Below are 13687 nucleotides of genomic sequence, written 5' to 3' on the forward strand. Positions count from 1 at the left end.
ATAGCACCATTTTTCAAGTGATTGCTTCCTGATAAAAGGGAAGGTACCTTTGAAATTTGCAAAACAATAACAAAACTTTATTAATTAGGTTTTCTGTTGAATAAAGATATTAAATGTATTATTCACTGTTTCTGATATAATATCATGTTGTTGTTGTTTCTTTTCAATAAATTGTAAAACAAAGCTAACACCAAACAATGGTGCCTGTAATTTTCATCAAGTTTCACTTTTCTTTTGTCAGTCTTGAAAGATAACTGAATTATAAGGTATCATTGTTTACAAAATGTTAACATTTGCAACTATAAAAGTTTCAAAGCTAGCAAAGTTTTCAAAATATTAACCTTTTTATGATGTACATGTACCTATTGTAGACACTTGTGAACTATGATCATTTTTAATTGTTATGAAAACCATAAATGAGATTGTTCACATTGAATTTTCTATGTTTGTGCAGGTGTTGATATCAAATCAGGCGAGATCTATAAGGCCACATTTTTGGACAAGGGTCCTGATTTGCCTCTGCGTGGGGCACGAACTTTTACTGGGACAAAAGAGGTAGGCTTAGCTGCACATACATGGCATCATGACAGATGCTTCAATTACATGATGTCCTTTGAAGGTTAAAGGTCACATGCAACCAAAAAATCAAACATAATTAAAACACAATTATCACTTATTCATGACATATAATATACATTGCTGGTTATGAAAAAAATATATAAACAAAATTATAAGCGTACGATCTCAAATCAAAAGTGCAATATTGTGTACTTGGGTTTACTTCCCAAGAAATGAAGCAGCCGGGATACCGAACCCAGTCAGAGCGGGTGGGTGTGCACTCAAGTGTAACGGCTGGTTCATTTGCAGATGCCCTCACGGCTCATTGTGTGTGTATACATAGAGATGTTGGGTTTTGTAAATACATGCTCATTTTTTGTGTATAACATTTTGCAATCAACAGACATCATAACATGTCATGTGTACAAGTATCACACCTGCCTGTCTGTGTAATTACATAATGTGACAGAGACCGAACTCGGGCCATAAATCAATGCATTTTGTTTATGGTGTATAGCCTGATTGGTGTTAAGTTCAAATTGCATGTGGTCAGTGATAGCAGCTGTGTATTGAATATTGTCACTAGCAGACAGGCAGGCAGACACATAGGTGTCAATAAAACAGACATTGAGTTTTGTCTGTGACAATGACATATCTATATCACAGTTAGAAATTCTGTCAACGCTAAATAATGACATTGCTTTTAAGTATCGAATTGAGAAAGTGACTCGTTAAGAAGAACGTGTGGTGAAATAGACAAATGAAATTATATTAACAGTTAATCTACTGTCATAACATATAAAAAGCTCGTGCCTGTGAAATATCAACAAAACATTAGAAAAATAGCTCACACCAAAGCCTTCACCGAACATTCACCGGACAACCCGCTTCCAAGCTGCGTGAACCTATTTCACTGCGCACGTGCTACGAGCACAGCCCAGCTGTTGAAACCACTTCAATTCCCCCAAGCGCTGGGGGAAAATTAGTGAATCGTTTGAACTACGATTTCACGCGGGGTTTTTCATCGCGTTATTTTTCAACTTTATAAGTTGAATTTGCATTTTTGATGATTTGTTTTGGTAAGTCCATACCGAAAGGTATCAGAATCTGCAAAGTTGTGTTTTACGTTGCATGTGACCTTTAACAAACATGTGGAAACAAATATTAAACTGAGCTAGAATAGCCTTCACTCAGCCATGGTTTTGATAAGAAGTATCCTATTTGAGTCGGGTTAACAGGCTCTCACTTGACTGATTACATGTCCGTGTTGAGTCATGTCATTTGTTCTTGCTCATGTATTCAATTTCTGGTTTGGCTGGTCCACACAGTGTTATTGGCAGACCATTTATACAATCTGGAACAGAATAATAACTGAAGAGGATGCTAATCTTTGGATACAAAAGTCCTAGTTGTGGAAGGCTGTGACAGATGCTGGATCAAGCAAAGGGAGATAACTCTCAGCAAGCTACACATCCACAACATATTAAATATATTTGAGAACTAAGCAAGGAAATACCAAATTTAAAAATTACCTTGAATTCAATTTCAAAATTTATTAGTGAAAAAGATCAGCATTTCTTTCATCCAAAGTATATATCCATGAAAAAGAAAGGAAAGGAGGGAAGGAAGGTTCTGGCTTATGCATAGAATAGTCAGATAATATGTGATATCTTCTCTGAATACTAGTAACTGCCATATTTCTGATATTCTTGAAATGATGCCCTCTCTTAACACCCTGGATGCCAGAGGGACATATATGTCCATCCTCTACAACCTTCTCTTTATTTATTATTTGCTTGTGTTTTGAAATGTCAAAATTGAATATTTACTTGGAGGTTTGAATTTCAATAATAGCATATTAGTGATCACGGACATCTGTAATTCTTATGAATATGTCCCCCAAACACTTGATTGCCTTATTTCCTGAAAGTTGTTTCTGATCCACAGGTTTAACTTGAATGCATTTTTTAAAACAGCTGTATGTCGTGTTGTCTTACTTCCTAGTGGTCTTCCCTTGTACTCTCCAAAGCAGTTGTTTCCCCTGACAGGCATAGAAAACTTCATAATTTTTCTTGTGTTGTCTTCCTCAATTGTTCTCTCCAAAGCAGTTGTTTTTCTCGTTGTTTTTCTATTTCAATCATATTCTAAGATGGGTACTTCATAATTACATTTTCTTCACCTTCAGAAACCAAACATTGCAGCAAATGTTGAAAACTTATGTCCCACCACAACCCTTGTTCTCTGAAAATTTGTCTCCATGCTTATCACCATTGTGATACTGCTCTTCTTTCTCCTTCTATTTCAATCGATATTGGCTAAGGGCATGAAACCACCCAAATTCAAGTATCATAACATCTGAGGAGCTGGACAGACTGACAGAGGTTCTGGTCGACATGGAGGAGCTTGGCTTCCTCCCTGTTCAGCCTGTTCTAAATACAACTTTTGTAGTTCCCCAGTGCCTACCATTAACATGATCTATCAAGGATGACTCTCCAAGTTCTACCTCTACCTGAAGAGATTGCAACACCACCATCTTCAATGGAGCATCATACAGCAACCACCTAATGGACAACCTACAAGTTAAAGATGAAACAGTGAATTACCACAGACCAAGCAAGTACATGTGTCTCCCCACAGAGATCTGATCACAGCCATCAATATGGAGATCCTGTATTCATACAGAAACCACCTCATGGACATCTTCAAGATGGACACTGTGTACAAAATAACTCATCAGGACTTACTTATCTGTGTGTACTTAAATGGACTCTGTTCAGGATAACAATGTGTTATTGTTGATAAGTGCAACCAGGTATGTTTGATCACAGGCCAGTACATTACCTTCTTATTCCGTGATATTGCAGTAAGAGCCCACCTTCCTGAGAAGAGGACTATATTGAAGAAAAACAGAGGTGCAACTGTGGATTTAATGGCCGAGGCTGTGGATGTTCTTGTGGGCTACCCCAATTTAGGAGATAAACGTATTGTGGTTTGAAATTAGATGAATGTTAGACCGTATTGATAGTCTCTAAATTTCATTTGAAGCCGAGCGCATAGCGTGAGGTTTCAAATGATTAATTTAGAGACTATCAATTCGGTCTAACATTCATCTAATTTCCAAACAAAGTATGTTTATCTCCATTCTACCTTAACCGATTTAAAATCGAACTTCCTTGTCCTGCGGAAGACACTGCATAATCCCGCATGGGACGAGAGGCAAATTGAACTCATCTTTGAAGGGAGTGGTAGGTGCTGTTCGTATTTTTTTTAACATTGCCTCCGTGAAAAATATTCTATCCAAAGAAAACAAACTACTGTTTATTCAATGCAATAATGTAACACCTAAGAGCTTGGTTTTTATAATCATAACTCCACACAACCGAAACCAGCCTATTGTTTTGTGTGCTGTGTTACTGTACCCCCCTGGCCACACTATAATGGAATCGTCTGACCTACTCATTTTCTTGGATGCAGACAGTTACGCAACAGTTTGAAATGGCGGAAATCGTATAATTGTATTTTTCGAGTTTAAATAAATGTTTTATCAGCATTTCCATCACGTCTGTTGTGTTGATATTAGTCATGTTGGTGGCCAAGCTGAAGTAGTGCGGCAGTGATGTATACGTGCGCAGTTAAGCGCCGTGAAATCAGACGCATTGTCAATCCAAAATTGATACCGTCTGATTTTATTGATTGACCAATCAGATTCGAGCATTTCACGTAGCCATGTTAAATTTCGCAATGGAATGCTAATAATAAGCCTAAAAGATTTTAGCTATGTGGCAACTTGTGTCACCAACATAGTTGTTACTAGCCAAAGAATGCTGAGGCCCAAATGATGAAAACGTCGCAACCCAACCAACGCTAGGGGTCAAAATTGGCAGCGAACGCTGCCAGGCCCAGCTGTGTAATTGCTAATCTCTAAATAATGCTAAGGCCCAAATGACGGAAACGTCGCAGGTCTAAATGGGAGTGAACGCCGCCAGGCCCCGATACTTAACTTAACTGTTTCTAGAAAACCCAAGAAAGACTGGGTTCCAACTGGTAAGAAGGTAACCCAGCCGAGGTTCCCGCTGGAAAAAAGCAGGTAACCGGAAACCCTAATTAACATATACATATTCTTATGAGTTATGTTGAAAGGAGGTAGCCCACAAGAACCATGCCACTCCACGACATGATTTATTCAGGAACTAATAACATATATACAATACTTAGAGCTTAACTGTTACTAGATTCCCTGAGTGAAAACCCGGGAAAGACTGGGTTCCAATTGGTAAGAAGCTGGAAAGCAGGTAACCAGAAACCCTAATTAACATATACATATTCTTATGAGTTATGTTGAAAGGAGGTAGCCCACAAGAACCACGCCACCTAGCACAACAGTGCTACCCCACACCATACGGCTAAGGTTGAATATATATGTACCCGCCATGATTGCCTCATATAAGAATTGACATACCTCTTAAATCTGCACTTACTTGAAAATATGTACCAAGGCATCGTTTATGTCCCTGATGAATTGGTGAACCCCTTTACTGCAAAGGTGAGTCCCATCCCACTGGAACCAGGATGGGTCCGCGGCCACTATACGTGGTTGGGGGATTACTGCAAAGTTCGGGATTTGGCTAAAATGGTTGGCTAGATGCCTGTTTAGTTTGGACCTACTGCGGTCCACCTTACGTGGGTCCCGCACATTTTGCCAATAACGACGTGGCAAGATGTGCGAGTATAGCACCTTGGTGTTTGGCAGGTGAACCTGTAGCCACTTTATTGAAGCCTCCATGTCGCTCAGCAGCTGGCACAAAGTCATTAGATCCCAGGTGAATTACCATGGCCATTGGGGGTCGCCGCATCACTTGGACTTGGGCATCGATCAGCTGGTCGAGTTCCGCCAAACGCAAGCCCCCCTCGCAAGCCACAGGATCGTTCTGTGGTGAGCCAAATCCATCTGATGCAGTGGGAGCTCTCATCTGGTCCTTGCCACGTAGCTCGATCCTACGATCCATACTGTAAAGAAAATACTGTAAAAGCGTCGGAAGTCATTGAAAGGATATAGAATGTCAGTGCCCTTTTATAGGTCGTTTGAATGTATGAATATTTAAAGAGCGTTCTTGAAATGATTTGATGACATTTACAAGAGTAACTGATGTGCTAAATTGTTTTGTTGGTAGTCGAATATAGGACTGAAAGCATTGTGACTTCCACCTGCCGTACTGCTGGATGAGATGTGGGGTTACCCCATTCATGGCTGCTGTAGTTGCTGCTCCAATACAGAATGAATGGGAAGAATAGCTTTCGGTATTCATGGAGCTTAGGGCCAAGGCTTTTTTGAGAACAGCTTGGAATTGATACCTGGTTAGCGTAGTATGGTCGAAATGAATAAATGCTGGAGAAGGGCCAAGTGGGCGGACCTGTAAATAGGCCTTAAGGGCTGCTACTGGGCACGTGGATTTACCTGGTGTTGCCTCAATAACCACAGAAACACCGAACCCTCGTGGGTCACCTTTGGTATGTGGGAGATGGATAGTAACTGTCTCTGGTTGATCCGATATACTTATGTCCTGGATGGTGCAGCCTGGCTGTGATGTCTTTGTTTGAACTAGATCACTTACCCTGGGGAAACCAAAGAAGGCTACGCAATATACTGCTTTGAAGAGGATTGACTGACTGACTGAGTTTGGTTTTACGCCGCTTTTAGCAATATTCAAGCAACATCACGGCGGGGGACACCAGAAATGGGCTTCATACAATGCACACATGTGGGTATTCAAACCCAGTGTAACAGGCCAAATTTCCCCCCTGGCCAAACTTTCCCCCCTAGGCTTAATCTTCCCTGGGGAAAGTTTGTCCTAGGCCAAACTTTCCCCACCCTTGAATCAACTTTAAAGGCTACTTCTTTCCCATCCTTGTTCGTATATCAAAAGGGGGAGATTCTGGCCTAGCTAAGCTATTTCTTCCCCAACCTTGTTTTCATGTTTATGATTGTCATGAAAAAGTCAGAAATGAAAAACAAGACATAGCTATTCAGGTGAACACATTGATAAGATATTCATGTTGATGTCAAGTTCCATTAACAATTTACATGTCATCTTCATCTTCATATATAACATGCACATGGTTCACAACTTGTTTTCTCAAATCATGTTTGACCCAACACAATTCCCTAATTCCAAATTATTAAACATAATTTAATATTACAAAATTTATCTTTACTTTATTATATATTATATCATTACTATTGTTTTATATTATCGTTTACATATTTTTATATTTCCATAATTTACTTATCCCCGCTTATTCCAAATTGGCTGATCTCAAAATCATTACTATATTTGAAACTGTAACTAAATACCCAGTCATTACTTGGATGTCCATATCCATTCAAAATTTTATTCCCTCACTCATGGCTTTAAATATGGCTTCCATGTCTGCGACATCAACTTAGTAGTTGGAAGCAGATGTAAACATCAACACAACAACAACAACCCAACACAATATCTACATCAAATGCTGTATCATCTATCATTCCACTATAGTGCCTTATTCTAAATTCAAAAGACAAGGTTTGATAAGGGGTATACTGGGCTCATGGATATCTGAAACATATTTCATTCACCAAAAGTGAGTATGGATTAGTAAACAAGCTTATGTGAACCTCCCCTGGGAAAGTTTGGCCTAGGCCAGATTCTCCCCGGGGAAAGTTTAGACCGGGGAAGAAATGGCCTGCTACACCGGGTTCGATTTCCGCATGGGTACAATGTGTGAAGCCTATTTCTGGTGTCCCCCACCATGATATTGCTGGAATATTGCTAAAAGCAGCGTAAAACTAAAAACACTCACTCACTCACTCACTCTAAAGCATGTTATTATTGTTGTTATTATTATTATTATTATTATGTTTTTTACAGATTAAAGATAGTATGCAGCAGAGAGGGTTCGGGTGATCCTGGCACAGTCAGGCTGGTAAGGCTCATCATCAGCTCAGGGCCCTTGCCCCCTCTACACACAGCCCAGACAGTGAATGGGACTTCTCCCAGGAAACGCTGCCTAGACGAACCCACCAAGAACTTTCCGGAAGGCTCCCCAACACTGCAGCCTTCTGCATTACCCAGAGTGTCAGAAGGGCTGTACTCCCGGTGGAGAACCCGGGCACTCTCCTGATCTGCGCCAAGAGATCAGGAGGTACCAAACCAAGGCCACCAAGAACAATGGGGAGCCTGGCAACAGTGTACTTGGTATGCAAGCAAGACATTTCAAAGGCAAGGTCCACATATTTATCATGCTTTTCCTTAATCTTGCCAATCACATTGGTGTCAAAAGGGACAGAAAATTCAATGATGTAAATAAATTCATTGGCTTTATCAAAAAGGACAAGATCAGGTTTGTTGGCAGGAATTCTTCTGAGGCTGTATATGGGCCTATTCCACAGAAGTTTGAAAGCATCATTTTCCATGACGCCCTGGACATGTTCAGGGTCGTACCATTGATGGACCTCGGAGTCAAAGCCACAGGCATGTCGGAGATGGTAGTAAAAGCAACGAGCCATGCCATCATGTCGATTAAAATCCATGATGAGCATGCCCATGTCCTGAACGTTGAAATCGAGTTTAATCGTAGGCTGTTTGAGAACCATTTCCGTTAAGCGAGCGTAACCCGGCGACTACGGCGGCGTGATATGCATCGTGTGTGTATATATAAAATATATATATATTTTTTTTTTATAACATAACATGCAGATTTATTTCTAATTGCGTCGTCTGCTGTTGTGGTTGTTGCTTGTTATTATTATATAGCAGCATAACGACGACGACGACTACCACGCTTAATCCCGTTGCTGCTGCAACAATCCACGGAGTATTATTATTATTTTTGTGGTGCTTGGCTAAAAACCACCTTTTCTACTGGCGGCGATTTTTTTAGGATTCTTTGTGGTGGTGACTTGTTGTATCGTTGCTTCCTCCTCCATCGGCGGGTGTGCACAACCATGTTGTTGTATATTATTATCATTACTTTTTTTCATCTTTACATCGACAATGCTTTGCCGTGATGATCGCCGCGGTCACCGGAGCTAAAAACATTCCGTATCTGTGGTATAGCACGCAGCTGACGGCGCTCAAAGTGTGTTCGATGAACAGATCTTTCTCGAGATCTTCCCACAGGTAAAGTCGACGTTCCGGCTTACTGGGAAGGAAGTACGACACTAAGCCGGCGTAGACTTGCGTTATGACAGACCCTATGGTCTTTGTCATTTTCGGCGCCGAATCTGGCTTCGTATCTCGCGTACAGCTTGTCGATTTCTTAGGCTGACATTTTGTGAATGTCATTTTTATTATTATCATCATCCAACATTTGTTTGAACAGTTCGTCACACTCCATCTTATAATGTAACAGCGATTTCTAAGTCTACTAAAATCAAATGCGATGCACGCGAAACACAGCGAGATGAAAGTCAAGTTGCACACAACCAGAATTTCGAACATTTGCTAGAATTTTGCTTAGCAGACTTTATACGCCACGGGTTTGTCGGTTTTCAACGGGAGTTTGGCGTTTCGTTTTGGCGAGCTGTTTCTTCAGTCGTTCTCATTCTTGTTTGGTCGGGATCACGTCATTTTCTCGCAAGCAGTCCTCGAGCGAATCCCTGTCCATGCAGTGAAACAGGGCGACCCATCGCGTCTGTTCCCGTAAATCTTTCAGCACCGAGTTGAATTTCTGCGTCAGAACCCAAACGCTGTGTTTCATATGTAGGCCCAAGAAGGCCAGGTACGACAGCGCGTCTCGTTTTTTAACCATCTCCTTATTGGCGCTGCAGTTGTCCAGGATGAACAGCATCGATTCTCCTTTCAGTTTGTCGTGGTAAGCGCGCAACCAGTCCTGCAGACGAGTTCCCGGATCAATCAACGTCCGGGTCCGTCATCACCCACGCTCTCTCCGCATACGTCTTGTTCACCTGGAAAGTGGGGCAGAGAATGACGATGTGGTCGGACACATCGCGATAGTAACCTTCCAGCATGTACACCACGAATGCTGTCTTGCCGAACCCCGTCTGACTGCACACGACGGCGCAGTGGGGATCGTGAGGTAAATCAATAAATGGCTTGCACGAATCTTCCATTGTCTATATTTAGTTGCACGTCCATAATCACGTACAAATATAAATTTAACTTGCCACCTGGATTTTGAGCTTTTTGGGTGATTTGGATGGTGATCCCCTTGCTGCCGTTGTCGATTCGACGCCCGCTGCCATGTAGTCTGTCGTCGTCCGTGGATCGCATGTCCAGCCACAGCGCGTAATGCTTATCCAGGTACATACCAACGTCACGTAGGCGAAACCCAGATCTTTGACGACGTTGTTGACTTCTGGCGAGTGTCGCTTGATAGCCGGTAGTTTTGTTTATCTCGTCCCACTGCTGGTAAGCTTGCATGCCTTGGCTGAACAGTTGGTTGGGCACACCCTCGACGGTCACTTCCATTTTCTTGATCTCGGGATTCCTAGCGAGTTTTCTGTCTCTTGGAAACAGCTCGTATTCCGCCACGGGAACGATCAAGATGCCTCTCATCGATTGGGCTGGAACGTTCAGGTTGATGTTCCACATGTTGTCGACGGCGTAGCTGGCTTCGGTGCCGTAACTTTGCCGTAGTCATTGAATGTGAGTTCGTGTTCTAGCCGGTCGCCCAGCGGGGCCTGGTAAAACGGCATGTGCCCCTCGAGCAGCTCGAAGTCGAGCGGTATGCAAAACCGATTCCCGTACGCCTCGGCCACGGCTTTTTCTCCTGCCGTTATATTGTCGAGCTGGTCTTGCGTGAAAATGTACCTCACACAGATTTCGTTTGATATGTCGTTATTCCGACAAAGTCCTTGATACACCATGTCATCACGTTCGTTCGAGGTTCTCCAGTGGTCCGCGTAACAGTAAAATACTCAGAACCTCGTTCCTGCTGATTTTGATGGTGGTTTTCTTGACGATGGCGCGACCCAGGTTGTTCACGATCATGTGTTTATCGTTCGATGACTCCAACGTGATGTGAAAAGCCAGTCGAGGCGTGCCGGGGATGATGACGTCGTTCGTGCCTAGGTTGGGGAATCGAACCAGCAGCGTTTGGTTTTGATCGATCGTGCTCGGATTGTTGGCGATGGTCACCGACTGACGCATGGCTTTGACACCGAGCGGCTCTCTCGATCTTCGGAAAGGATCTAGTTTTCATCAGTAGGTCAGTGACATTGGTTTTTTTATATATAAATACTATGTATACTATAAGTTCAATGTAAAAAAAATAATGGCTGACAATATTCCGATGGACGATTTCGATGTCCAGCCTCTGCTGAACGATGATGCAGCAGAGGACACCTCGTTTTTGGGGGACACCATGGGCAACGAGCTTTTAAAGCAGGCCATGGACGAATATTACGATGCTTTAAAGCACGATAAAAATTATGTCGAACCATTTGGTCGCGACTATCCGAAATTCAAAATCGACAACGAAGGGATGCTGCGATTGAAAGCTCAAAACAAAACTTCCACCGAAGGTCGTCCAAGATCTGCACAACGTAAGGACCAAACTCTGTGGTTTTGCCGATCCGAGAGAAGTGCCCCAGCGTGCCAAAGAAGCGTCAGACTAAATCGAAAATTATTGACCACGTACTCGAACGAACCCTTGCCCGGTTTCAAATTTTCTCTTAGGGAACTTCGAGGTCTAGACGATGCCTTGAAAAACGTGCGCAGAGAACTCCTGAACAATATGGGTAAACTGAACGAAATCGACGAGCACATCGCTGGCGAGAAAAGAAAACTCAGGATCGTGGACAACAACGAAGCCATGAAAACAATCATCGAGAAAAGATTGCACGACCTGGAAGACGAGAGACGGACCCGATTGGAAGCCGCTTCCTCCAACCGGGAAGCCCTCCGATCACAAATCAGCAGCATGCGCAAAAACGTTCTGACAGCTTTGGGCTTCATCATATCAACCCTGGTCGTGTCGCTGACGGGCGGAGTTCGTACACTAAGCCCAACACCAACAAGCCCATCATCAGGCAACGACGTCAGAGACTGGATAAAAAAAACATTTGAAATCTGTCGGCGAAGCCCTGGCTAAACTGGCCGAGAAAGCTGCCGAAGCGCTGCCTGGCATCTTGGGCAGCATCGTTTCCTGGTTGTTGGCTTCTTGTCGAAAACCGTCACGTGGCTCGGTCAAAACCTGTGTACATCGCAGCTAAGGAATTTTTAACCAAATGAGACACAGACCACCAGAGCCGTTTTACGATCAACATGCCGCTGATTGTTTGCCTGCACATGCGGAACCAGCAGCTGCTGCTGTTGTTGTGGTGCTACTTTTACGTCCGGTGGTGATGCCACGATGCCCGTTTCGTACTGTGGCACAACTCGACTCGCGTTATTGACGTCCTGATTCAAACCTAACTTTTTATCAGCTGTCGCAATGACGATTTCGTTGTTGTAGCCCACCACTTTGTTCACCCTCAGTCGTATGTCGCTCGGAGCCATGTACAGTCTCGCACCGAACACATATGTTGGAACGCGTTTGCGTCTGAGCGCCCAGCACGGCCCACACGTACGTTCGAATCGAATCGTTCAATCTGATGACACCAGCACGTGTAAACCCTTTCGAAGTGTCCAGCATGAGCATTTTCCAATCGTCTGCGGGTCCCTGCTCAAACCTCCAAACGCAGTAATCCTTGCTGTCGTCGAAAGCCATGTAATCGTCGTTCCACTCGTTTGTCTTGATAACACTTGTAACCCCAATCTTTCACCAGCTGTTTGCTGGATTCCACGAGAGACATGTAGTGAACGATGGGAATGCCCAAACCGTGGTTCGGACCCGGCAAACGCCAATCAACCATCTTCGGATCTAGTTTGAATTCACCACAAACGTGTTCATGTGCACGTCGATCGTATGGATTGTTTACAGCATTCCACTCTTTGTCCTGCAGAATTGGGGCGCTGATTTCTTTCAGGATACGTCTGAAATGGTAGTACACGTGAAACAAGAATACAGACCGACTCAGCCCATCACGACGCATGTCGATCAACGTCATGCCGCACCCGGTCGTCGCGCACCACACTGCGAAATTGAATTGATTCTGCCAGAACTGCATCAGGTTGTGGAACCAAGCGTGTACCGTTTTCACGTTTGGGACCGAAAACCCGTAATTTTTAAACGCTTCTATGAACCGAATCATGAAATTTTAACCATCCTTTGCATCCACCACAATACTCGGTTGCGTGAGATAGGTATCACTTATATAATCACTTTTAAAATAAAACACTCCTGGTTTGTACATATTTGAATTTGTATATATAGTATACATATCTACTTTTTTCAATATGTTAGGGACGGTTCCGGGAATAACGAGCGGTGAGTCCGTTCAACTGCTGCACACGATCGATAACACGTCTGGTCAGCTCGAAGTCGCGCTCTGCAATATCACCTACTACCCGTGATGGACCAACATCAATGGCAAAAACAACAGGCTGTTCGTCAATAACACCTGCAACCAAATAACGGATGGATACTACAGCGTGTGCTCGCTCAACAAAGAAATCTTCAAACCCGTGGGAGCCGAACTCAAAATGAACGACTTGAACGGCATGGTCGTGGAAAAAACGACTCAGTAAGCAGTTGGCTAAAACGCTCGGATTTACGTCGTTGAACGACATACCACCGTGACAGGCACGAAATTACCCGATCTCGTTCCGTAACGCGAACTGTGCATTCTTCTCGATCAGCTGAGCACGACCGACAAAGTTTAAGGCGAACGTCCTTCCATACTGCTGAGAGCCGTGCTGGTGAAAACGGAAAAGTACAACGACGGCAGAACCAAATCGTTTCGTCGCAGCATTTTTAGAAATTAATCCGAGGCAACATCACGGAATTGAAAATATCGGTTTTAGATGTTAAACACTATCCCGTAAGTAAAGGATATCTCAGCATGATGCGGCACATAAGACAATGACGGAGTCTCATGGTCCAGGAACACGCGTTAGAAAATGCGCAAACATAGCGATCTCTGACCTCGGAGACACGCGTGGATTCGACGAACCCGGAGTCGACAGAAAACTGTACGCCTTGCAACTGAAAAACAGCATTTACAAACGCGTCGAACTGCCGCCCT

At 43.2% G+C, this 13687-nt stretch overlaps 1 protein-coding gene across 1 annotated transcript in view; it reads left to right on the forward strand.

Moving 5' to 3' along the window:
* LOC124282570 (protein N-terminal asparagine amidohydrolase-like) overlaps nt 1-13687 on the forward strand; it is a 655781-nt gene that overhangs the window by 575869 nt on the left and 66225 nt on the right. The window contains exon 9 of the mRNA XM_046718580.1: nt 455-555. Coding sequence (XP_046574536.1) covers nt 455-555 — 101 coding nt within the window. The remainder of the gene's footprint in view (nt 1-454; nt 556-13687) is intronic.

This window comes from Haliotis rubra, unplaced genomic scaffold, assembly GCF_003918875.1.
Source record: "Haliotis rubra isolate DU_JTF1 unplaced genomic scaffold, ASM391887v1 Scf30, whole genome shotgun sequence".
Lineage (NCBI taxonomy): Eukaryota > Metazoa > Mollusca > Gastropoda > Lepetellida > Haliotidae > Haliotis > Haliotis rubra.